The sequence below is a fragment of the Perca flavescens genome, chromosome 6 (genome assembly GCF_004354835.1).
Source record: "Perca flavescens isolate YP-PL-M2 chromosome 6, PFLA_1.0, whole genome shotgun sequence".
Classification (NCBI taxonomy): domain Eukaryota; kingdom Metazoa; phylum Chordata; class Actinopteri; order Perciformes; family Percidae; genus Perca; species Perca flavescens.
In genome coordinates this window covers 30,452,264-30,479,745 of record NC_041336.1, presented here as the reverse complement: position 1 = coordinate 30,479,745, position 27,482 = coordinate 30,452,264, and the positions used below count along the sequence as shown (strand labels likewise).

The following is a 27,482-nucleotide window of genomic DNA, read 5'->3' as shown; positions in this document are numbered from 1 at the left end:
TAAGGAGAAAACATCACACTTTGTTTCAGTAACAACAGATGAGTTCAGGTTAGCTTGTGCTGTATTGGATCTGATCCCACCTCTTACTGCTGCGTTAGGTGTTCTGTAGTCTATATATCGACGACGATTCACTTAGGGGATTGTTCAGGTGCTGCCGGAAGATCCGCCAGATGTCCCTCATCTTCCTCTTTCTTTGTGTTGGAATTCTAAATTCTGGTGGAGGACTATGGTTAACTGCTCCTCAGATCTCTGCAGGTTAAATCCAGACAGCTAGCTAGACTATCTGTCCAATCTGAGTTTTCTGTTGCACGACTAAAACAACTTTTGAACGTACACATGTTCCACCAAAACAAGTTCATTCCCAAGACTATTTAGCCAAGGCAGCATGGCTCCGTCCGGTGCTTAGGACCGCCCAAGACGATTGTGATTGGTTTAAAGAAATGCCAATAAACCAGATCACGTTTTTCTACTATCCTGGAATGTTGTGCGGTCTAGACAGACCCTCCTCCGCAGTGCTTTGGAGGAAGGTCTGGCAATGCAAGACTAGGTGTTCTGCCTGATACAACTACAAAGCCTAACACAGCTGAAATGGAGAACAATGTGAAGTTTTTCCCACCTGTTGTTTTTTAGCTTTGCCAGCCTGAGAGGACGCGTACGTAGAAGATTTGTTCTGGTCCTGCATTAGCCTCTCTACTTCCTGTCTGATGCTCCATGTCAGGTGGGGAGGGTCGGGGGAGCTGGACAATCCCATGGCACCCTTTACACCTTCAACAGTGTCAGCCTTTTCTGGTGGCTTCAGTCGTGACTCTGGAGAAGTCACATCTGGGAAAGTCCTTTCCAAGAAGCGGGATGGCTTTTCTTGGTTAAGTCCTACAGCACTGTAATCAGAAAATGAAGAGAGAAAACCCCACTAAAACCTTTTAGAAAATATTCAGTGTTAAGGCTGATTTATGGTCCTGCGGAGGCTCCACGCAGAGCTCACGCCGCAGCCTACGTAAGTGGCCTGAAGTTTGTACTTGTGGGTTGGTGTGTGCGTCGATCTCTTTAAGAGAATAGCAGGGCCGGCATGCGTGTCTGTGTGTGTGTGGTCAGGGGGAGTGTGTGATAGAGCGAGTGAGAGAGTGACAGTGATTATCTTCAGAGTGAGGACTCTAGAGAGGCATAGTGGGAGAAACAAAGTGTCTCCCCTGTTCTTTCGGTGGGAAATCTGTAGCAAGAAAAGTTAACCCTCTCCTTGATTTCATCTTGTTTATGGAGAAGGAGAACCAGGAAATGAGTAGAGGGAGATGCAACGCTACCAAGGCCACGGCCGAGCGACGTGTAGTTTAATTGTTTTGAGATCTGCACGTCAGGCTACGGCGTAGGGTCCATGTCTCTACGTACCTACGTACGTAGCCACGGCGTAGATTTAACGCAGAGGCATAAATCAGCCTTTACTGCTGTAAAAAAAAAAAAGCACTAATCAGATCTGTGTCATCAGGTGTCATCCAATAAATATTTTGGACTGCGTGTAGATGAATATTCTTGTTAATTGCATTTTGAGTAACTCACAAATACACAGGTTTGCTGTAGGAGACATAAAGCGGTTTCTCTTGTTCACAGGTAGGCATATTAGTCGGAGACATTACATGTACATGCGAACGTAAGACCAACCGGTGACAAATCAAAATAATTAACAAACAATGAACAGTCTGTTGTGTGTATGTTTTGTGACGCGTTTCTTCATTTTTGATGATTCCAAGTAGGATTTTGCCGTTCTTACCTGACAGGCTGGAGGGTGAAGCCCCTCATTTGGTCCTTCTCTGGCCGGATGAGCCTCATCAACTCTTCTGCAGTGGGCAGCTCTAAAAACACAAATGGACTATATCTTTTTATTATTATGTCAATTGTTAGTTGTTGGCACATTGACAAGGGGGGATACAGTTAAAAAAAAAAATGTGTATGATAATAAAGGGGGGTGGTTTACTTCATAAACTTTGTTACTACATTATCTGGGTCACAGAACAGTTACACAACCAAAAGACCTTACCCTGGAATTCACTCAAAACATTAATTTGTTTAAAAAAGTAATACATAAAAAAATAAATAATGTTTACAACATGCTGGTGTCTGACCTGACTCATTGGTAGAAGCAGGCTGAAGAGACCGGCTGGCATGTTGAAGAGGGGAGGATGGAGACACAGGTCTGTTTACCAACCCCCTCCCTTCCAGAGATGAATAATGGGGATTATGTTCATCTGAATCTTCCACAACATGGATCTGTCTGTAGGCCTCGTGAAGAGCCTCCATGTCTGAGCCTCCGCTCTGCACATACAAATGGCCTGCACGGAAAACATATTTAGCGTAATCGGTGTCAAAAACAATGTAAGATGAAACGTAAATGACCTCGAAGGATTGATCTTGGATTGATCTAGAAGACGTGTCAAACTCAAGGCCTGCGGGTCAAATCCGGCCCTTCCAGCCTGAATATAAAATATTTAGGTTCACAACTAGTTGTGAGCTAAAGAAAAATGGGGAAATGTTACAATAGTATGCTACCCGCTGCCATACTGCTATGACAACCTCTTCTCCTACTTTGTATTCCTCAGTGCACTCTATGCTCTTGAGAGGTTGCTCGTCTTTCAAGAGTACTTGAAAGAACGTTCCTCACTTGACCTCTGTACATTTGAAATATGGGTTGTTCTGAATGGAGCGCAACCTTTCATGTAACAAAATGATCTTTTTTTTTTTTTTACTTCAAGATTGCATTATATTGCCTGGTACTTTGGCTGTTTTGTTTTATGCTACTGGATAACACTCTTGTCTCACTTATATGACCCTGTGTGTGTGTTGTGTTACCTCTGTCCAGTGCTGTGTCCTTCCTTCTGTCTTCTCCACCGGTGTCATCCAGGGAATCATGGAGAGAAACTGAGACAAAAGTTGAGTTAGTTAGTTAGTTAGTTAGTTATGTTTCCTTTATTTGCAGCTCTGATCAGCTCTCAAAGCATATGGTGTCTTTGCACATTCACCCACTTTCTAAATTGTTTACTACACAGGGAAAAAAAACATGTGTTGGAGCCCTTTCATTGACAACCAGCATGTGATGCTGTGGGTAGCAAAATGTTTCTTCAAATGCGGCCTAATTGCAACAGTGGTGTTGCGCACAGCAAGGTCACAGTTTTTCAACTGTTATTTTGTTTGATTAGTTCTGTTGGTATTTGAAATAAACAAATTGACATATCCAACTTGAAGTTTCAGATTTTGGACAGTTATTTAAGTGAAAATTGTTTGTTTTTAAAGCACAGCATTAGCCAGACCCACGCGTAAATTAAAGACCAAAGAACAAATGTGCATCAACACTATGATAACCTACCGCTGAACAGAATATAGAGACGTGACTGCCCACATCTTTGGTCAAGTATAAAGGAGGCCTCTTGCAATGCTGATCACCAACAGATTCATTCTAAGGCCGTCCACACACTGGCTGTGTCACGTGAGTGTGTCAGCTGCGTGGCGTGTCCGTTTTTTATTTGGACTCCCATGTTAACAGGTTAGAGCTTACACACTGCCTGCGTGACACGCACGTCTCAGGTGCGGCTCAAGCCGCGCCGAAAACGCGTGTTGGAAGCGTTTCCAGGCAAAATAGAATAGGAAAAGATGTTAATATGTCATACTTAATTAAATTAATAAATGACAAGTCTCTAGGTTTTGATATAAATGCAGATATAAATGTAATTTAAAAAAATAATAAATAATTATTGATTTTCTAATATTGCACCTGTCAATACAGAACGAAATATTCTGTAGCCTATTTTGCCGTCAATAGTGCCGACATTGTCTTTGCTGTAATCAAATCAGTATATATTTATGTTTAACATGAAGGATACTACTGCTGGAGTGCAGTAACTCAGTGGGAAACATACATGTGTCCAGACAAGGCTAGCAGCAGTGCCGCGTCAGACACATTTCTGGTGTGTAAAGACATAGAAAAATCCACGCAGCGGACACGCAACAGAAACGCCACGCAGGCAGCGTGTGGCCGGTCTAACTCTATCTAAGAATGTGCCTTGGACCGTATCTTTGGTCATGGCTACACCTGCAGGGCACACACGGCGTGGGGTCGTGGGAGTCACAGACAAAACAAGACAATGAGGATTTGTTTAGGGATTGTGGGGGCTGTTTCTTCAGTTTTGGGCCCAGCACAGTGCTGTTAAACTTCAGAGTTTGTGTAATATGGGTTACTTAAATAAATGAATAATAGAAAACCCAAAACAATTCGCTCATTAGCAGTCAGTATGTCATTCTCTGTATATCTGTAGTTTAATTAAAAAAATATAGACACCATACGACCCAGTTCTGTGTAAAAGGGCCACACACACACCTTGCGTAAAAAATATGAATAGAAGACTGGCCTATTTTCACACTTGTAGAGCGGATCTCCGTATGCGCATAGCACCACTTACCTGTACGCACTGCTGTCACGGCCGTTGTAGCCAGTTTCATTTCTTATAGTGGCAACACAGTGTTGCAGAATCCGCTCCAAGAACGATCCACATATGTTATGCATTCAACGTGGAGCATAGGTTAACGCATTCAAAGTATTTTGACCGTCTCAGGCTTCCGAGACTGTCAAACCCCATGCCACATTCTCTTTGACTGAAAGATTGTATTCCTCCAAAACACCCACCCATGACCTCAGTGAAATATCATGTCTTTTATCGCTTACCTTTTGCAAGAATTGGAGACATTTTAGACTTCTGAAAAGATAATAGCAGATAATAGCATGGATTACTGAAACTGACGTTTGCGATATTTCAGTATGAACAAAGATAAATCTTACAGATAATGTCATTACAAAACCATCCAGTAGGGCTGTACCGACCATTTGAAAGCTTTAATTGTAACATTGACATTTCAATTCTAAACCAACATTTGAATGCTACACAGCAGGTTTATTTTTGCATGTCTATTAATTCTGTTTAAACCTGGTATCTGCGCAGTTGCAGATAAGCAGATGCATCAAGGTCCTAACTTCTCAAAGAACACTTCCTGAGCATAATCACTGTACATTCCAACTACAGTACAAACCTCTTTCAGCGGCTCTTTTTCATTCTCCTCTTCCTCAAAATCCTCACTGTAATGTGGGGAACCTGTAAAGGCTGAGAGAGAAAAAGACCTGATTGAGACACAGAAACAAGAGAGAGAAAGAAAACAGAGAAACAAATGTCCATTACTCTACCTGGAGACTCTGCGACGGCCTCTGTGACTCTGGCCTCCCTTTGATCATCATCACTCTGCTCCGTGGCTTCCTCAGCTTTCCTGGAGAGACAATATTTGATGTTTGATCTACACATCACACAACTATTTATGAGGGTGTCCAAAGACCACCACTAGCACAATTGTGCTTCAGTGCACATCATTTTCTTAAATAAATAATAAAAAAAAAAACATTGATTTACACATCACACAACTATTTAGCAACAGTTAGTAACAGTTGAAAATAGGGGCAACGCTGCGTGACTTTGGCTACATTGAACGCTTAATGTATGCAGACCGTTAGCGGAGCGTATGTGCCTGTATGTATCTTTTAACCGGCTACACCTGCTGCGCACACACAGTGTAGGATTGTGTGAGTCGCAGGCGAGACGGAGAGCTTTTGCTTTGGGATTGTTGTTGTTTCTTCATTTTTTTGGAGCCGGCAGAGCGCTGTGAAAACATCAACCTACTGCCAGCTGTTATCGGAGCACGCAGGTGAGGGAAACAGGGAATAAAAAAAATTAAAATGAAACTGCCAATACGCTCATTAAGTCATTAAGTTGTTTCCTGTATATCGGTAGTTTAATTTAAAAGAAATATAGACAGGTTACGATCCATTTCTGTGTAACAGGGACCCACACACCTCACGTAAAAAATAGAAATAGAAGACTATTTTTACTTTACTTGCGGATCCAAACAGTTGTGTGTTTAATGGTCTAATCATCTCAGCTGGACTTGTAGGCTGTTATATTGTTGGCTAGTTTAATTTATAATAAAACATCAGATTTGATAAACTACATGTGTTTTGTGTGCAGAAATCTTGATGTGTAAAGTAACTAAAGCTGTCAGATGAATGTAGTGGAGTAAAAAGTACAATATTTCTCTCTGAAATGTAGCGGAGTAGGAGTAGAAAGTGGCATGCAAAGAACAATCTCAAGTACAACATTTGTACTTAAGTACAGTACTGGAGTAAATGTAGTTAAGTTACATTCCGCCACTGGTTAAAACTCGGAAAGCGCTATATAAATTCAGTCCGTTTACATTTACAAAACATTTTCCATTGGGTTTGATTGTCTAAAAAAGAAGCGAGTATGATGGGACACCTTCATGATTGATTTGTTCAGACTACTTTTGCCTCAACATTTTCGTGGGTGTAATACTACTTTTGCCTCAACATTTTCGTGGGTGTAATACTACACCATGTGTGTTTACCTGAGGTTAGTACCCATGGTAGAACTAGTTGAGTCCAGCTCTCTGTTCAGCCTTGAGTAATCTATAGTTGATAAAGCCCCCGCCTCTAGCTGGGCAAAGAACCTGGCTTTCTCCTCTTCTTCCTCTATCGTGTCCAAGCCTATACTGGTCGCGTTTGCAGCCAGTACCCTCGCTGAGTCTGCACACACACATACATAAAGAGAGCACACACGGAAAGCACAACTGTGATACTTTCAAACTGAAAAACAAGAAAAGGTGTGTGAAGATAAAGGAGTTTTGTAAGGTGAAATTCTAAGGTGCAACGTCCTGTATTCGGTTTATCGCTTGTTCCGACTGGATGTGGAACACCAGATAGGACTGAAATGCTAAAGGCGGTTCTTAAAATGACATGCTATTTGGAATACCTGATAACACTGAAAAGCTGCTTTACAATGGTGTAACACATCTGAACGTTTTTATAACTTCCCACAACAAGCAATCAAAAATGTGCATACCCATGCTTGGGGCTGACCGATTTGGGGGAAAAAACCTAATTGCGATTTTTCTGCCAGATATTGCGATTACTATTCAATGTGTGATTAGTTTTTATTTTCTAAAGTATAGCTAAAGTTCAATATTCACTGTGGAACAGATAAAACATGTCATGGAGCATTATAACACGAGACACCATCAAAACTGCTCTGTGTAGAGGTTTACTCCTCGACACAGCGGGCCAGGGTTCGACTCTGCGGCCCTTTGCTGCATGTCATTCCCCCTCTCTCCCCCCTTTCATGTCTTCAGCTGTCCTGTCAAAAATAAAGCCTGAAAATGCCCCCCCCAAAAAAAGAAAACTGCTCTATATTCTTATGCAGGGAGGAGAACAAACAATATGAATTGCCAAACAACACGTGTCTTTTAATAAGCATGGAACACTGAACAGAACATTTATCACAAAAGCTAAAATTGTAATAATAAAAAACAATTCCAATAAAAAAATATCAGTACTTTTGCTGTAAATGTTCTGTTCAACAGCAGCATCTACATACTGCACCTTCTACCATCATGTTGAATAAACTAATAAAAAATCCACTGAAAATAGGACATTTCTGGAAATTATCTGTGAGATGTCACATTATTTCAGCATGTATCTTATGAAAAAACAGTAAATATAATTATAAAAAAAGGAATAAAAAATGTTTAACCAAAGGTTACACCAAACATTTAAAGCTTTAGTGCGTAACTTTTTGATATTAATGAACGTCCGTTACATTCTAACCATTGCCAAATGAGTTGCTACAAAGCTAATTAAGACTATCAGCTCCACACAACTCTCTCTGGATTTCTCAGTATGACTAGGTTCAGAAGATTGTGGCGTCCGGTGACGTTCCCCGCACAGAAGCTCGAGTGAAGATAATGACCTCTTCTGAAGAATGTCCTCCTTGGCTACTAGCATGGAGGAGGGGCTGGGGTGGTGCGCGATCATGGAAGGCTTGTATCATGTGGACGCGCTGACATTACTTAGAATTCCTCATAGGGGGAGACAGAAACTACATACTATAGCTTTAACTAAATATTGCACATTTGATTAATCGCGGTCTTCACAATTAACTAATAGCATTCTTACAAATCGCGATTTTTGATTAAAAAACCATCAAAAGTTCAGCCCTTCCCATGTTCCAAAGCAACTAGACAGGTAAAGAACCATTCCAAGTGATTCTTATTTCCAAGTTTTTTTTTCTTGGAAATCATGGAAAAAAGTTTAAACAGCTTCCCTGTCCCATGTTGTGTTGATTGATTGATTGATTTTATTTGACCACTTAAATATAAAAACATATATGAAACAGCACTCTGCGTCATACATTAAAAATACATAAATAGTCAGGGAGGACACAATAAAGCCCAAAGACTTATTTCCATTGTGGTTCCATTGTGGTTGAACACGAGGCACAAACTAGTTGACATTAAGCATGCAGAAGCCTTCTGCCAAGCTGTAACTATTTCTGTGTAGCAAAATACAAGACATGTAGCTCTTGCCCATAAACACAAGAGGCCCCTATATGAACAAACCCTCATGGGAAACCCATAGTGGGTTAACAATAAATCCATCTGAATGAATAAATTCGATTCAATCATCAAAAATCCAATATCATTAATGCAAAGTGAAAATAGCGATCATCTTTAAGATGCACCTTTATTTTAAAATCCCCACCTTATATTTCCTTATATAGTCCTGTTTATTTTAAAGAATTATTTGTTTTTCATTAAAATATGAAAAAAAGAATCTGAAAAAAGAAAAAGGGAGTAAGGTCAGACCTTAGGGCTCTTGAATAGGTTAGTAATGGTTTTTATTTCTATTTGACTTACTCAAGCTAGCTAAATAATATGCTATTGTGTTGGAACAGGGATATTTTTCTGTGTTATTTATTGTGAATAGGGCTGTTGACTTTCCGGGGCTGAGTGTTGCACTGTTGCACTTGCACTGTTAGCGACCCAGGTAACTGCTTTCTCTCTCTGACAAGCTAGTAAAACAACTCAAAATGCTTACTTTGCTCATGCTACACTCCTCCACAAAGTTCCATAAAAGTTGGCCCACTAATTTCCTCTGTTATTCTGCTTACAAAAAAAAAACAACAAAGAGATAAACAAGCAGCACTGAAAACCACATCAACGGCGGACTTTTGTGCGTGTCCTTGTTGGAGGTAACTAAATGTAGTTTATGACGCGACATTCACCGCACCGCCCTGTTCCTGGGGTTTATGCAACAATAACTTCCATCTTTTATTTATCTTTTTGCAGCTATCAAAAGTACACAAAGGGGACGTGGTGTTGATTTGCCGACGGTGTTGTCACTACTTAAGGCCTTTTTATAGTTGTGCGTCGAATCGACGGCGCAGGGTCCGGCGTAGACGCAGACCCCTCTGCACGTCGCTCGGCCGTGGCTTGGTAGCGTTGCATTTCCCCCGACTCATTTCCTGGTTCTCCTTCTCCATAAACAACATGAAATCAAGGAAAGGGTTAACTTTTCCTGCTGCAGATTACCCACCATGATCAGAAAACACAGGGGAGAGACTTGTTTCTCTCACTATGACTCTAGAGTCGCTACTCGCTCCGAAGCTAATCGCCGGCACTCTCTCACTTCTCCCTCTACCACGCACTCCCCACACACACACACGCGGCTCGACGCACACACCAGCGCACAAGTATAAACATCAGGCCACTTACATAGGCTACAGCGAGTGCTCTGCGTGGAGCCTCCGCACAACTGTAAAATGGCCTTTAGAAATCCTAATGTGAGCGACAGAAACTACGCACTATAGCTTTAAAGGTGCAGTAGGTAAGCCTTATAAAACTAACTTTCTGTCATATTTGCTGAAACTGACCCTATGTTCCAGCAGGACTACATGAAGCAGCTCCTCTGGTACCACCTACAGCCTGTAGTGCGATTTGCAAAAATCCATAGCTCCCTGTTTAGATGCACCAATCAGGGCCAGTCCTGGATCTTCACAATCTTACCTACAGCACCTTTAAACCAATCACAATTGTCTTTGGAGGTGCTAAGTGCCGAGCGGAGCCACGGTGCCTTTGCTAAATAGCCTCGGAAAGGAACTTGTTTTGGTGGAACATGTGTACGTTCAACGGTTGTTTTACTTGTGCAACAGAACACTCTGATTGGACAGATAGTCTAGTTCCTTGCCGAGGCTAATTTTGCAGAGGCACCGTTGCTCCGTCCGGCGCACGGCTCCGCCCATGACGACTGTGATTGGTTTAAAGAAATTCCAAAAAAAACCAGAGCACGTTTTTCTCCCATCCCAGAATGCTGTGTGGACTAGTCAGACCCTCCTCCGCGGTGCTGTGGAGAAAGGTCTGGCACTGTGAGACTAAATGTATTCCAACAAATTACTAGCAACTGTATGCTTTTAATAAAAGTATTCTGTCCCCATAAGTCTTATCCTCATCATTCTCTTTTGTCCTAAACTCACCCTGTAGCTCAATACTGTCTCTGCTGAGAACAGCTGCTTCCAGCCCGTCTTCCTTCAAACCAGCGTCTCCTAGATCTTCATCCTCCTCTCGAATAGACTTCCTCAAAGACTTCCTGAAAGTCTTCCCAGATCCCAGCAGTCCTGGAGGAAAAAATGGCAGAGAAAAGCACAAGGGGACCTCAGTTTAATGAATGCGGGTCACGCCACATCAGTCACTGATCTGAGATTATGAATAATAACTGTAAATAGATCATCTATTTATTAAGCTTACATTTTTTTGTATTACATTTTTTTGTATTCACACTACTAGTACTACACTCTTATGTGAGTGAGGACAAATACATAACAAAGACTACCGTGCAGTGTATTCAACATCTGATACAATCACAACTAAATATTCACATCATCATTACCCCAAAAAAGGCAGCATGTATTTCATAGCGGCTGTATTGGAATGTTAGATTTTACAGGTGTGCTCACGTTTGTGTCTATGCAAAGAATTCTGCCCCCGTAGATGGTCGGCACCAGCTACAAAATATTTGACCGCAACTTTTCACATTTGACCAGTAAATTTAATCCTTACAGGACACATGACCGGCACCAAACACTGGTGGGTACTAACTGTGATTATTGGTTGACAGAAGCTGGATGAGTCGGTTTGATTCAAGCCTTGATTCCTGACAAAGGTCTATATAACCCAACACAGTGTGTGAATAATTAGGACATGTCTCAGGGTTAGGGCCAGAATGGATCTCTTTCCTCTCCTTTCTGTATTCACTTCTTTACATCTGTCAGTTAAGGCATAACTTACTTGACTTTTGTCTCCACCTTTCTGGCTTGAGACTATTCATTCATAAAAGAAAAGGCTAAATGGCAATAATGTCACAATTTCTGTATGTGTCTATATTTATGTTAGGATGAATAAGAAATTAAACTCTTACAGGACACACAGTGAACTGCTATTCTTGGCCCAATACTGCCACCCACTGTCTGTTTGCTATACATGCAGTCTTCTACTGTGTTTTTGAAGAAGTGAACTTGTACACCTGTTTACACAGGCTAACATATTTAAAATGAAAGCTTTGCTTTAAATGTCAGGTTAAAGTGCTTTTCTGAAAAATGTCTCACCCACAAATATACAATTTGCTACCTGTTGAAGTTTTGGGTTACATAGCTGCCATCCCATTAATAACCGATTTCCGAAGGAACATCGGACAAATATAGTTTAAAAAGGAAATTAAATGGAATTACCAGTTTATCTGAATGTTTTCATGCAAGCATGATTAAGGAAAACCCTCCATCAGGCAGTGGATAACAATGACAGACCCAAGTGTCTCCTATGTAATCGATATATCTAACACATCTGTAAGCAAACATACAAGACCTATTTCACAGCAGACATTTTGACTTGTCATAGTAGGAAAAGCACAGCTGAAATTGAACAATGGCTTAATTCCATCAAGTGTCCCAGTAAGCTATTTCAGTGAGTCACAATACCAGGGCCTCTCCTAAGTGGAATGCAGCAATCATGAATGGTTTTGAATACACCTGTGCTTTTCCTACTGTGACATGTCAATATGTCTGCCGTGATAAGGTGTATTAGCAGGCTTTCTACAGGTTTTACCAAGTCAAATTCAAAACTTTTTAAGACCTTTATGAATGAAATTGTACAACGAAATGCAGAGTCACAACGTACCTGCAAAGTAAATAAATGTATTCAAATTGAATAAAAGCGACACAGATTAATAATAAACTGTACACATACAGCAAATTATATTTGTACGAGTGAAAGGAAGAACTACAACACCACACAATCCCACACCAAGGAAAAAAAACATTTCAAAGAGCATTAGAGGCAGCGTTTCATGGACGTAGGAAAATTAAGACTGGTTTCAAATTATTTAAGACCTAGAACACAATACTTCAGCGAATTCAAGACTTTTTAAAGCCTAAAATTTAAAATTTGGAAATTTTAGACTTTTTAAAGACCTAGCCTAGAAATCTAGATGCACCCTAGCGGCAGCAAATGTAATTTGCAGCCAGGGTCAGTGTAGTAATTCTACATTTGCTTGCGAGCTGGAAAAACCAAACTCTGGTCAGGCCAATCACGTCGTGCATAGAGTCAAAGAAGATGGCTGCTGCTGCTGCTGGCGAACAGCGGTCATTCGAATCTGCTTTGGCCGCGACTCTGGAAGACTTAGATTTAAGCACTGAAGTCATTCTTAAAAAAGGAAGATGTGTTCGGAGTTTTGCCGACCGGATACGGCAAAAGTTTAGTCTATCAACTAGCGTTGCTCTGCCTGGTTGTAGCACTATCCTATTGCGTGCAGAGAGAATTTGAAAGACAACCGTTTATCCCGCGCCTCGGATTGAGCCCTGCCAATGGTGAGTTCCCAGACCCGACATCTTGATGTGGGTCTGGCTTGTCAGGCTACTAAAGGCCCTGCGGAAACCCTGAATTAGTCTTCTGGTCTATGTGGCAGGCAGAAAAAAACTAGAACTTACAACAACGACACAACAATAACACAACATACAAAATAAAGACAACAAACAAACGTGAGGGAACGAGTGCTGCTAGTGATGTCTCTCACTCTACTGCTGAGGGACTAATGCAATACTACCAACAGGGTTTGAGGGCTTGGAGTTGAAGTTACCATCTTCACTGTCCCCCTGGGAATGACTCTCAGTGCTGGCAGGTAGAGTATCATCAGAGTAGGTCTCCTCAGGGCTCCGCTCTCCGGACACACACTGGAGGTTTTCCTGAGCGGGACTGCTCAGACTGTCATCAGACGGAGTTCTGTGTCTTTCCGCGGTTTGGGAAACCTCCGAAACGGTGTCTTTGTGGGTCGTGTCCAATTGAACCGGTTTATCAGGAGCTTTGCAGCGCGGTTTGGGGACCGGCTTATAAAGGGGCTCCGCACTGACAACTTCAGACGGTGAGAAGAAAAATTTGGTAAATAATTTGGTGCACTATCGAATTACAGTAAATCTGAAAATAGCTATTTGAACGTGACATATAAACTACAAAAGGCTTTGGTTTTCATTCATCTTCACACACTGGCCATCATTCATAACAATTGTTGTTCATTACAGATGTTTTCCGATACTGGAAAAGCCTCCGATACCGCCTATTACTGGAGTTTCTGCACTGATCCGATACCACGTAATTTTGCCCTGAGGAAAATCTACTTCAAAGTAGTTAGGTATGACTGTCAAACTGGATAATAAAAGAAAGTTCTTTGACGTTCATAGTTTGTGTTTGTTAACGTTATACAAAGAGTTTAACCCGAGCCAGGCCGTACAAGAAAGATAGAAATCATATCACATCCATAAAGGGATAGTAGTATACAGCTGTTAAAGGTCCCATGGCATGAATATTTCACTTTATGAGGTTTTTTAACATTAAGAGTTCCCCCAGCCTGCCTATGGTCCCCCAGTGGCTAGAAATGGTGATAGGTGTAAACCGAGCCCTGGGTATCCTGCTCTGCCTTTGAGAAAATGAAAGCTCAGATGGGCCGATCTGGAATCTTCTCCTTATGAGGTCATAAGGAGCAAGGTTACCTCCCCTTTCTCTGCTTTGCCCGCCCAGAGAATTTGGCCCACCCATGAGAGAGAGAGAGACATCATGGCTTTCAAACGAGCAAAGTTGCAGTTGGTCAAGGCCACACCCCCCCCCCCTCCACCTTGCCCCCCACATACTAAGGAAAAGCTCATTATGGGACTGGCTCTGGTGGCTGTAATTCTGCACCAAGGCTGAATTTTGGGAAAGAGACTTCAGATACAGTATTAGGGGACCACTAAGGTCTATATAAAAGAGACTTCAGATACAGTATTAGAGAACCACTAAGGCCTGTATAAAAGCATCCAAAGAGCACCATGTCATTGGACCTTTAAAACATAATAAAATACTGTATATAACACATTAGTATTGGATAGGTACTCGGTATCGGCCGATACGCAAGCTCAGGTATCGGGAAGCAAAACCTTGTAAGGGAACATCTCGATTTAGCTTCCCTTGGAGTGTTGGAGTGTCGACCTTTAAAAAGAGTCATTATTTAGCAGTGTCACAGAGAGTCTAGCCAAAACAAACAAACAATCAGTCTCAGTGCCAGTTTCCCTCTAAACAGCAAGAGGTTACTGTTGCCAGCTCACTTGTTGCCCATGTAAAAACTATTTGATGCAGATATCATAGACACTGAATCGTTTGGAGGATTTGGTTTCAAATCTGATCATGGGTTCCAAATTTAACATGCGCAAGTTTTGGTTTCCGTAGCGGCCAGGCGCTTGTTGTGTTGCAGCCATGGAGCACAGTAAGCGGTGCTCTAGTGTGGCTTTATTTTACGTTGAAAAAGCCCCGTCAAACTGCAACCCACCTTTGAATCAAAATAAAACTTTCCTGTTATTTGTGAAATAAGCATGTGACCCTTTTCAACTCCACCACTCAAAGAATCGGAATAGAGTCGATAACAACCGGAATCGAAAGGATGAATCGGAATTGGAATCAGAATTGCTAATATCCAAACGATGCCCAACCCTATTCCTGCCTGGCTGCTCAAACGCGCCGCTGCTCGCATGAAAATAGACCTGGCGTGTATCTTTAGTGGAGCAGAGAGCCGCTTCACGCACGCTTCTGGGATACAGCGCAGACGCCCCCAGTGGAAAACAGGGGTTACAGAAACAACCTGGCTACAGGGGATCCTTGACGTTTTCACAACTAGCCTAATGTGGACATAGTCTAAAAGAACTCTAAGATCTACGTAGTGGGAACTTTTCTCAACTTGCTCTCACCATTGTTGTTCTCAGGCTGAGACTTTTTAGATTTGATAAATCTGCTTTTGGTCGTCCCTGCTAGGGAAAGAAGAAAAAACAGAAAGGGACAGCCTTACAGGAGAATGATTGAAGGACAAATACAAAGCTGTGAAATGTACACCCAGTTTCCTGCAGAATTGCACATTTTTGCAGTGAGTTGCAGCAAGAGAGATTTGTTGACCGGATGTAAATACATATTGACTATATACAATATCGCACAAATGGCAACACTTCCCTAAGACTTATTTTGAATCTAAATGCAGTTGTGTTGTTATTTAGTGACTGTCGGCTCACACCAGTCGGGGCATTGTCCTCTGATCTCGGCCATCAGCAAGGCCTTTTCACCCAGAGAACTGCCGCTCAATAAATGGTTTCTCTTTTTTCGACCCATTCTCTGTAAACCCGAGAGATGGTTGTGCATAGGGCTGTACAATATATCTGTGTTTTTTATCGTTAACGCAATATTAACCGCCGCAATAAACATATGGCGAAAGAAAACTGCACTTTAAAATGTCACTTTTTTTAGTGCTGCCTTTTATACTCAATTTGTTTAATAAAAGAATGTTGGAAATTACTTATTTTCATTTATTTTAGATTCAACAAGCAATTTCTTGTATTTCAGCAGAATACTGAAAGCAGCAGAAATGCAGAACTGAGTACACTTTATTTATCACAGGTAATATCCTCATCACGATATTCCGCAACGTTATCACATATTGCATATTTTCCACGTAGCCCTGGTTGCACGTGAACATCCGAGTAGATCAGCAGTTTCTCAAATGCTCAAACCGAACCGTCTGGCACCAACAACCACGCCACGCTCAAAGTCACTTAACCCTCTGAAAGTCAAAGTCACTTAACCCTCTGAAAGTCAAAGTCACTTAACCCTCTGAGGTCTAAGGGCATTTTTACATATCTTCTTAAATTTACCTTTTTAAGCTATTTGCATAGAACTGATCCCTACGTGTTTCATATCAAAATGTTCCCAACAAACTCAGCTTTTTGTTTAGTGATGCCCAAAATTGTTCCAGAGCAATGTATAAAGAGATCATTTGGCCCTAAAGTGTAGGGCTGGGCGATATGGAGAAAATCAGATATAACGATATTCTTGACCAAATACCTCGATATCGATATTGCGGCGATATTCTAGTGTTGACAATCACTGCTTTAACAAAATATCTTCACACTTAGATTTTAGATAAATAATCATCAGTAGTGTGGACATAATGTCTAAGTGGGGAAAAGGCAAATAATAGAACAGCTAGAACAGTCTGGTAAGTTCAGAAAAGTACATCCCTTTACTGTAATGCAGCCTTTAAAACCAGGAAAAGACAACACTTATGTCATATCACGATATTACGATATCCAAAATCTAAGATGATATCTAGTCTCATATCACGATATCATTCCAATGCTTGGTTTGAACTTCAGCAGATCGTCTCGCCCGTGGCTCTTAAAATATTCCCCAGTGAGCCAGTGACCTCTACCAGCAGTTGCAAAATCCGACAGCATATACCCAAATCCTCTCTTAATTCCTCCCTGGACTGGAGAGCCTAAACACAACTGCAGCAGCTTATTCTGCTCCAAAGCTCCAGGCTAACAAAGGCTAACTCGTCCAGTATGATGGGTGGTCATATCGTGGAGAATCCTCTCCTCATTATTACCTCCCCCTGTTCCTCCACCGCTGTCTTCGCCATCTTGCCACCAAGACGCCGTGGGTTTCTGGGCTGATTTCTGACTGCTTTTAGAGCCAGGGTGGTTATCAGAGTCGTCTGAAACAGACTGACAGGAAAATAAAGGATTTAGTCAAGAGAGATTCCTTCAGGATAAGACTGTATATTAAAACATCGAAAATTGTATGTAACGTGATTTTTTTTTTTAAACTAATGATTCACCCAAATTGTTTCTATTTATAACAGTACCACTGACCGCGACTACATCATATCCGTTTACAGCAAAACCGACGAAAATCCATGTTATGTTCTTCTTTAATAGATTCTTCTTCAAAAAGAATTGTTTTTAGAAATGTCTCATGATATATTGTCTCTAGAAGTGTATTATTCAACTTTTGTTTTCTGTTTAAAAAAGGAGAAGAAAATCGCAATACTCAATACTATCGAATCGTAATACAAATTGAATCCACACCAATGTATCGTGAAATAATCGCATCGGGACAAAAGCATATCTTACAGATGAATCCTGCAAGGTTGGCTTATTCCATGTCTGCAAAGAGCTTATGAAGCATGTTTACAGATAGATCGCTCTTTCCATACTGTGCGATTCATGCGACCCAAATTAACATGATAATCTGTGAACAGTACCGGAGTAGCCTGTACGTAACGTTACATTACCTCCTTCAAGAACTGCTCAAACTGTTCATCCAGCTCCTCCTTGGTCAGTCTGTGAGACATCGCGATACCATCCACTCCATCAGCCAATGGAGACCCAGACAACTGACACAAAGACAAACATTTTGGGGAAAGAAATTACACAGCATACGTCTAGCATATTTTAAAACATTAGATGCCTAAATGCAATAGGTGACATTTAATGGTGGAAAAAAAATAATCATATGCATCGCGTTCATTTTTTATTTTACCAACGATTCACCTAGCTAAACCCAGCCCGATCTGCCGGCGATTTGATTTCGCCTTGCAGCTCAGGCTGGTAACCTTACAAATTTGCAGGAACCAATCACAAACTGGCACGCTATTGGCGGGTTTAACATGATGACAATAGAGAAGCGACCAAGCATTTTCTTGTTTACATTCAACATGGCGGCCACCGAAGCGCAGCAGCCCGTTGATGCCGCTGTCGCTGCTACGTCACTGATTGGTTGAAGGACTATCCAATTGCGTACAGAGTCATTTGAACTATGCCCGTTGATCACGCCTCTTGTGCAATAGAAAATACAGAGCAGGCTCCCCAGACTAATGTTCAATCTTAAAAGATTGAGCTTGGTCTGGTGATAGCCAGACTACTAACTATTGTCAGTTCATACGGTACCGCTGATGGCGACTACATCATATCCGTTTCCAGCAATACAGGCCAAATGCAGAAAATCCATGTTATGTTTTTCTTTACAAATGAAATAATATAATGTGCATTCTTTTGCACATTAAAAAAAATGTTATCGCAAGATTAACGTTCTTTTTGGCCTAGCAAACTTTGTAGTTTTTTTCACATGCTGTTGCAACAACTAGTGACGTTAGAAAAACTACAACACCACACCGGATCTAGCTAGACCGGAAACAAAACAACAGGCACACTGCACACACTTGTTTGGGCTCGTGAGCTGGCTAAAGAGTAGCAGGCTAACGTTACGCTTTGAGTGGATGGCGAGCGCAAGACACCGAAATGGATGCCAATAAGATTCTGAATGGAAAGTTTACTTTTAAAAAGTTGTCGAGGGGGACAGTAGTTTCACGCACACACAGCCTGTACTCCACGGAGACAGCAGCCACACTGGAACTGCTGCAAAGTGCAAACGCTGTCTCATTAACTGGTGATCACTGGACGTCAGTGAGTAATCAAAATTATTTACATAGGAGTTACTACACACTATATTGATTATGTATATCAGCATACGGTTTTAGGACTGTGTTTGTATCGGGTTTTTTTTTACTTTTTTTGTCATTTGGGACATTGTCCACCCCCTTTTCTGTCCAGGAGAATCGTTACATCCCTTATTAGAAAAATGTAAAGGTTACAAATGTACTGCTGTGGCATCTGGTTTTGGACCGTTTTGTTTGTACTGTACAAGCAGAGTGTTAGTGTTACATCTTAGTTAGGTTAGGTAGGCCTACTTGGAAGAATTGTGCAATAATGACAGATTCACACATTTTTCTTTTGTTTACAGTAAATACTAAACAATTACAAATCTTAAAGTCAAGTTCATAAAGTAACTTTCTTTGCATTCATTTCATTCCCAATCAAGATACACTGGTAAGAATTGCTTTCCATTGTCAATATTAAAAACTGTTCTGAAATGCAAAATAATACAATTTTATTATAATAATAAATAAATGTTCATGTAAATATGAAAACATATTATCACACACAGTTTAAAAACAGAAAATATTAACCATGAACATTTTTTTTAGAGCTTATTCATTCTAAGTTATTCCGGGGTAGTTAGAATAGTAACACAAGTCAGTATTTTTCATATCTAAACGTAATAATGTCTAGCTGTTTAGGACCCAATACCACAGGCAAAGCAATCGACCTGTTCAAGCAGGCATGTTTTGAATGGGCACTGCACTACTAGTGTATAAGGACACCAAAATCAATCCCCAAAATATTGCCAACACAATTCTAGTATAGCGGGACTCTGTTAAAAGATTTAGACTTGATGTAGTTCATATCTGCCAGTTCTAAGCCAGTCAACAGAAAACAAACAACCCTTCGGTTTTGTGTTGTGGAAAACAGATCAATCAGAATGTGTATTTAAGGAATAAAGACATTTACAAATCTCTTAAAAACACGTTCTAAAAAAACAGACGTTTACCAGTGATGTAATTGGCTTTAATTGGATAAGAGACACCTATGTCTTGTGAACGGAATTTTTGAGTTGTAAAGAGCAGGCTAAGCAATGTTATGAAATCTTTCAGGTTATAATTTCCTTATTTAACAAACAGGCAATACACCAAGGAGCACTTTGATTACAGGTCTATAGTTGTTTTCCAGTAATCGCATCCCACTGTGTTCTGGAATCAAAATGCTCTGCCGCTAGCGATTACTGTAACGTAAAACCATAAAAAAGGTGACATTGTACGGTAATAAAATGACGCTTGCTAAAACAGATTATGCCGAATCTTTTACAATAACCTAACGATTAATAGCGAAAGACAATTCCCAGATCTACCCATAGGGATTGGATTTTTCAAATACATTTAAGAGAGAAAAACGTTGTAAAGTGGCCATCATCGAGATGGAATGAAACAGTAATAATAATAATAATTTCCGGTCACAACTGTCAAAATAAAATCGTAACCAAGCTCGTCCAATAGTTGGCTCGACATAAACTCAATGCACATTAAGTTGACCATGTTACATGGGGTAACTCAGCACAAAAGACTGTGTCTTATTTGTTTTTTTGTTTGTTTGTTTTTTTACCGGCTAATGGTAGTAACGTGAGCGCCCCATTTTATTTTGAACAACGTATTGCCTTACTTCCGGAGTTTTCTCACGAAATTTGACCCAGCTAACAGTAGCTAAGTAGTTTATCTCCTTAATAGCTAGCTAGTAACGTTAGCTGGCTGGAAAAGTAAGCTAACTTATCCCACTGCATGCGGAACACGCACTAAGCTTTAATTAGCGTACATGTATCATTCTTGCATCGACAGAACTCACATGAAAGACTCGACTTTGGTAGCTCTCTCAACTGAACACTTGTTGAAACATCCTCCTCCTTGTTGATTTGAGTGTCTGGCAGTTCCCGCAACACCACCCGGGTGACAAATCAAACCTGATTGGCTAGAAAGAAATGCGTCACAAGACATGATAACCAATGGACTGACGGGTACATTGAGAGAGAGAGAGAGAGAGAGAGAGAGAGAGAGAGAGAGAGAGAGAGAGAGAGAGAGAGAGAGAGAGAGAGAGAGAGAGAGAGAGGTTTGTGCATGGACCCCTTTAATGGCCAAAAGCATGTGGACACTGTACATCCATCCACTAACACTGTAAAACTCTGCTAGCCAATGTGACACCATGGATCTTAAGAGACACACTAAAACACTGGTATGCGAAACACACTCACAAATTTTTTTTTTTTAATTTTTTTCACCCTGATGCTATTCTGATGTTGGATTACATTTTAAAACTGACCACCACAACCCAAACTAAAAACATTTACAGTATCTCACTAAAGTGAGTACACCCCTCACATTTTAGAACTATTTCATTATATCTTTTAATGGGACAACACTGAAGAAATTACACTTTGCTACAATGTAAAGTATTAAGTGTACAGCTTGTATAACAGTGTAAATGTGCTGTCCCCTCAAAATAACTCAACACACAGCCATTAATGTCTAAACTGCTGGCAACAAAAGTGAGTACACCCCTATGTTAAATTCCCATAGAGGCAGGCAGATTTTTATTTTTAAAGGCCAGTTATTTCATGGAACTAGGATACTATGCATCCTGATAAAGTTCCCTTGGCCTTTGGAATTAAAATAGCCCCACATCATCGCATACCCACCATACCTAGAGATTGCCATGGTTTTATTTCAGTTAACCTAGCTGGTTTGATTTGCATTGAGAGATGATTTTATGGAAAGTACCCCATGCCAATCTTTATGTTGAAGTGCTGAACTTCCATTTTCTGGAGAAAGTGGATTTTATTTTCGGTGGATCCTTGAAAACGCACCAGTGTTTTCATATCTGCAGTGAGAAGGAAACAACGTTTTCTTCTCAAAGTCGACTAAACTTGCCCCTTGCTGCTTTTGGAGGGAAGTTTCTCCGTGGCTGCTGACGAGCACCAGGGACCCGTTCCGTTTCATTTCTGGACAGAAACAAACGGACTGAACACACCGTAAGAAGGCTTACGTCTGGGCAGAGATAAGTAGTGTGTTTGTTAATGAGCAAAGGGTTCGCTGCCATTGTTGCCATTAATGTGATCTGATTTAATCATGTACTGGTCCATATGTGATTATTAATCTGTTCTGTGAATGTATAACTGTTCACTATACTGTTCGATTTTTGTTGTGTTAAGTAGCTTGGTAAACCGTAATCGCTACCTGTTAATCACTCCTTTCACAGAGTTTTAATTACTGTCTGCGATAGAATCGCAAAATCAGCTGTTAGCCACTGGAGTGGTTATAATGACCAAAGTTTCCCTCAGTAAGTCAAAAGTCTCAGTCTGTCCTAACTACACGTGTGGTCCAGACCTGAGTAGCTGAGGGGGGCGGGTCATTATCGATAACTAAGATCAGAGTGCCTCTTTTCTTTACTCTTCTTCTCTTTCTTCTTTTACTAACACACACACACACACACACACACGACACAGGCTAGCCGCGTAGCTCCCGAGCTAACGCTGTAGTTTAGCCACGTGGAATCGGCTTACGTTCGTACAGAGCTAACACAGGAACTAGCCATAGACAGTATATAATGGACCAATAGACCCCGTTGCTCTGGACGGAGACCAGTGAAGGCTATTAGAAGCACTTTTCCGTGAGCTCTTGCTTTACTGCGCAGCCTCCAACGGACAGAGACAACGTAAATGTGACGTGAGCAACGTGTCTGAAAGTTGTAAGTCTTCTGGTAGCTGTGTCAAGAGAAATCTCAATAATTACCAATCTTACAGACGGAGAGCGTAGGTATATGTAAGGAGATAACATAAGCACAGGCTAATTATTGCTAACTAACATACTAGTTAACATTTGTAATTAAACCTAAACTGCTAATGTAAGTCGAAACTGCCTGCGAGCTTCTCCTGTACTATACGGTAATTCCTCTACTGTGCGACAGTAAGTCACTTGGTTATGACACAATCGTTAGCTTATTTTTACAAAAACGTCTGCTACGGAGCTATAACGTGAAGTACAAGGTAATGGAGCCTTTTATACATTGTCGTGTTTCTTTAGAAATAAACAATGGACAAATAGAGACTTTTAACGCTTCAGATGTAAAGTTATTCGCAGTCAAGGGACGTAAAAAAAAATGGCAGTCAGTGTAATGCTAACAAGAGGTGATGGCTTCGTAGCAACAAAATGGCGGCATCGGAGGTGCGCGTTCTGAAGCGAAGCTTACCCCCTTGGAACTAGCTACCATACCAGCTAAGCGTGCGCGTTGCCTAGCAACCCCCCGGCTTCTTCGGCCCTTCTCCGTGCACCCAGCACCACTACCGCCCTCTTGAGGCTAAATAGTTTTGTGCAGCTCACAGGAGTAGCCATTTTTGGAGTTGTTTTTGTGTTAGAACTACATTTCGACACCGCCCCTCCTTTTTCACTCACTCTTTTTCTCTCACACACACACTCACACACACACAGACACAGACGTGTCCATGCTGCTTTGTTTTTGCTTTGTTTTGGTTATTGATTAGCTACTGATAATTGTGACGTTAATAAATCTTATTCTACTTAATTAGCAGTTGCTTGTGATTATTTGTGTACTTGTTGTAATAATTGCTGGTCGATCAGGTCCATGCTTGGATTCACCCCTTCCTTTAATTCCTTTTTAAAGGATTACCACAGAAATGAGACTGTTCCACAGTTTGATTATTGGTCCCTGACTTGCAATATTGATAAAACCTCTTTGATAATTTGCCAATGATCAAATCTGTACCCTACGAGAATCCTACAAAACATAACAAATGTTAAGAGACCTATTAATAAGAAGGCCACAAGATAAACTCTCCAGGAGCGCTGCCAGCAGCCACAACAAAAGTAAGATAACTTTTCCCACTGCATGCGGAACACGCACTACGCTTTCATTAGCGTACATGTATCAGTCTTGCAATCAACAGAACGACGAGGTTCGGGCTTGGCGACCTGGACCCAGGCTAACGGGAGCTAGCCGCGGGCCGAAATGGATGCCTAGCTGGCTAGCTGGGTGGCTCTGCCTGAGTAGGCCTAACGTTGCCGCTTGTCACTTTCTTGTCACCCGCTAACCACCAACTGGGTGGCTCTGCCACTTCCTGACAGTACATTGCATCGGTAAGTGCAAGCCACATCTGGAAAAGGTCCTTTCTCTGACTTTTTGACTTTCTCTGTTCTCTGCTGAACCATGGATACCACAAACTATTTTGCATTTTCTCTGCACTTCTCTCATCTTTCTCAGTACCTTGCGATACTCCATGTGCAATTAAACAATACGACCTTGCTCGTTTGCCCAGCAGTAAAACAGACAAAGTCCATTCACATGATAAGACTCTGCCTTTTTAATGGTATTAAGGACTTTTGGGATAATGCCTGATAGATTATCTGTCACTCCAGCACTGCTGACATGTTTTATTATGAGAATGCAAGAAAGTGCATACAACTGTTTTGTTAAAACAACAATACTGTAGTGCCACAGCTGTTTCGGTTGTGCCTTGATTATATTACTGCTTGTGATTTCTGGTAATGTTTATGTCCATCCTGGCCCCTCTTCTGGTGCTGCTTTCCCTGCTGATGGCACGGCCTCAAATAACATACTGTATGTTTTGTTGATTTTTGTAACCGCAAAACCGCAAGGAGCATATTACCCAAACTGGACCAGCTTAAAGTATGGGTTGAGAGTTATAACCCTGAAGTTTTAGTGATCACTGAGACATGGTTGCTTAACTCTATTCCCTACACTGAGCTGAATTTATCTGGTTACAACCTGTTCGGCAGGATAGGTCATCTACGGGTGGGCGGGGGGTGGCAATTTTCACTCAAAGAACATCTTCAGTGTCAGCCCAGTCTCACGGCAGTTCGTGAAACGTTCACGTAATTTAATCTATTGATTTGTGTACACGGACACGTTTATCTCCTTGTTTTTTGTGATGGTGAGAGCGACTACAGTAGCGAGTAGTATGAAAGCCCAAAAATCTGCATAGGGAGGTTGGTTGGGGTGGTGGATGGGTCAAACAACACAGGACTTTCACCCAGGAGACCGGGGATCGTGTCCCAATCTAAACCCAACTGTTCCGTTGTTATCCAGCGTCCCGTTATTCTTTTCCTAAAACCAACCGTCCTGTTGTCGTCCCGCATGTCATGGAAACGTAAGCCCACCCACGACCTTTTCCTTAACTTAAGGTGCCGTGTTCATTTCACGGAATTCAGGTTATAAAAAACGTGCTGACCATGACGAGAATTCAGGTTGTACAAAACGTGCTGAAAAAGCTCAAATGAACAGAAATCTTGCAACAAAGGCAAGGCAACTTTATTTATACAGCACATTTCAGCACAGGGCAACTCGACCTGAGAGGTCTGGGTGGCTCAAAGTGGAATAACCGATCAGAAATATATTTTGGCCCCAAGCCATTTAAGGATTTATAAACCAGCAGAAGTATTTTGAAGTCTATTCTTTGAGGCACAGTAAGCCAGTGTAAAGACCTCAGAACTGGAGTGATGTGATCCACTTTCTTGGTCTTAGTTAGAACTTGGGCAGCAGCATTCTGAATCAGCTGCAGCTGTCTAATTGATTTTTTAGGGAGACCTGTAAAGACACCATTACAATAGTCAAGTCTACTAAAGATAAAAGCATGGACAAGTTCTTCCAAATCCTGCTGAGACATAAATCCTCTAATCCTTGATATATTCTTAAGATGGTAATAGGCTGATTTTGTTATTGTCTTAAAGTAGCTGTTGAAATTCAGGTCTGGGTCCATGACTACACCTAGAACAAAGGTAGGTGGTGATCCAAATGGAGTGGAGGTAGACGAGGCAGGCACGGAACACAGGGCTGGTGGAGTGGCAGGTACCGTAGTTGACCTCGCCTTCGAACGACTGCACACAGAGAGACCCAAAAAAAAGGATTAACACAAGGAAAACTTTGATCGCAAAAGGTTCACTGGAATACTCGAAAGTTTGGCCGAGAGCAGTTACCACGAGAGTGACTGAAACAAACTGGCACCGGCTGCCTGGATCTCAGGAGTACTTGTGCTGGAGCTTGATTAGAAGATCACATGCAGCTACGCTGGAGAGCCAGGTGCCCGGGGAAAAAAGCCACGCCTGCCCACACACACACACACACACACACAGAACACCAAAAAAGGAAACACTACTGCCAGAGTCACGGATAGGCCGTGAGTACAGTATGATCTTCTTGTTCTTAACATCGAACTATCCAACAGCTTTTCTTTATTAGTGGCTGGCTGCTATCGCACTCCATCTGCACCAGCATGTAGCCTAGAGGCCTTAAGCAGTGCTCTTGCACCTTTCACCAGGTCCAAGCTGATCCTACTCGGCGACCTCAACCGGGACATGCTTAAGCCCCCTGGGAAAGTTGTACAACAATTTGACTGCCTAAACCTTCACCAAATCATAAACCTTGCAACCAGATACAAGCTGTGACAAGGCCACATTGATAGATGTTGTGTTTACCAACGCCCTACTCATGTACCTATCGGGTGTATATTGCAATTACCTCAGCGACAACTGTTTTATTGCCTGTGATAGACCCTGTTTACACGTATGTGGTTATTTTTACAAACTGAGACATTTCCCTTGGTTTGTGCCCTTTGTTAACACGCAAACGGAGAATTCGCCTCTGAAACCGAGTCTTTCTAAACACTCCGGCCAGAGTGGAGATTTTTGAAATCTTCATTTGCATGTTTGCATGTATGCATGTAAACTGAGACAAATTGAGGTTTAGGCAACCAAGAAAGAGAAAGCGGAAGTGATTCGTTGCTGTTGCTATTTTTGGGATTCTGATTGGCTAACGCGGGCTTGAGCTTCTTGTTACACTGCCACCTACAGGTTTGGCATGCTCTTGGCTGCATTGACGGCATATATACATATATACATGGGTACGTGTAAACGAACGCTTTTCTGAAAACTGACAGCTGTGTTATGTTATCGTTATTTTTGAAAACGGAGAGGTTGAAATATCAGTTTATGAAAATAGCCAGCCACGTGTAAACGTAGCATTAGAAAACACCTCTCTGTCAAAACAGCCAAACCATTTTGATGCTCAAGCTTTCTTACGTGATCTGGCCAATGTAAGCTGGTATAGAGTCCACCGTGAATGATGCATGGTTGTTGTTTAGAGATCTTCTTGACAAACATGCCACAGTAAATCGCCACAGTCCATGGCTTAATCGTGATCTAGCTTTTCGGCTTCAGCTAAAAAAATACTGCCTGGCGTAAAGCATGCAAGTCACATTCTGCCAATCGCCAGATCAGGAACAAGGCCGCACAAGCAGTGAGGTAGGCCAAAGCTGGCTACTTTAAAGAGCAGTTCACACTTTGTGGTGCCAATCTTAAGCATTCTGGAACACTTTAAAAAAAACTTGAAAACGAACCCCGGTCTGTACTGTATCACCAGGGTGCGAACTAGGGGAGAACTAGGGGGAGCTCGGCTCCCCTTAAAAGGGGTGATAGAATGATTATATAGGGTATTCCACACTGTTCCTTATGGTCTCCTAATGGGGTATGTAAGATTGGTTGGGCTGAAAATGGCCTGGTTTATATTTTATTGGCCCTTATGCATCCCTGTGTTTTGGCCCTATTTGTAACAAGAGCTTTTCTTCCAAATATGGTATGCTCATGAATACTTAGATGAGCTGCGCACTGATTGGTTGAGCAAATCCCCATACACACACATTAGAGACGCGACAGAATCTCATATTCCAGACACTGC

At 41.5% G+C, this 27,482-nt stretch overlaps 1 protein-coding gene across 2 annotated transcripts in view; it reads right to left on the bottom strand.

Moving 5' to 3' along the window:
- cep162 (centrosomal protein 162) overlaps window positions 1–20,658 on the bottom strand; it is a 48,712-nt gene extending 28,054 nt beyond the window's left edge. For both annotated transcript variants that reach the window (XM_028581193.1, XM_028581194.1), the window contains exons 1-12: window positions 20,568–20,658; window positions 17,567–17,668; window positions 16,880–16,997; window positions 10,407–10,547; window positions 6,448–6,625; window positions 5,219–5,298; window positions 5,068–5,138; window positions 4,706–4,736; window positions 2,839–2,907; window positions 2,115–2,321; window positions 1,763–1,844; window positions 617–878 (exon numbers count right to left, since the gene is read on the bottom strand). In XM_028581193.1, the coding sequence (XP_028436994.1) occupies window positions 617–878; window positions 1,763–1,844; window positions 2,115–2,321; window positions 2,839–2,907; window positions 4,706–4,736; window positions 5,068–5,138; window positions 5,219–5,298; window positions 6,448–6,625; window positions 10,407–10,547; window positions 16,880–16,997; window positions 17,567–17,626 (1,299 nt within the window). In that variant the 5' untranslated portion in view covers window positions 17,627–17,668; window positions 20,568–20,658. The remainder of the gene's footprint in view (window positions 1–616; window positions 879–1,762; window positions 1,845–2,114; window positions 2,322–2,838; window positions 2,908–4,705; window positions 4,737–5,067; window positions 5,139–5,218; window positions 5,299–6,447; window positions 6,626–10,406; window positions 10,548–16,879; window positions 16,998–17,566; window positions 17,669–20,567) is intronic.
- Window positions 20,659–27,482: the final 6,824 nt, after the last annotated feature.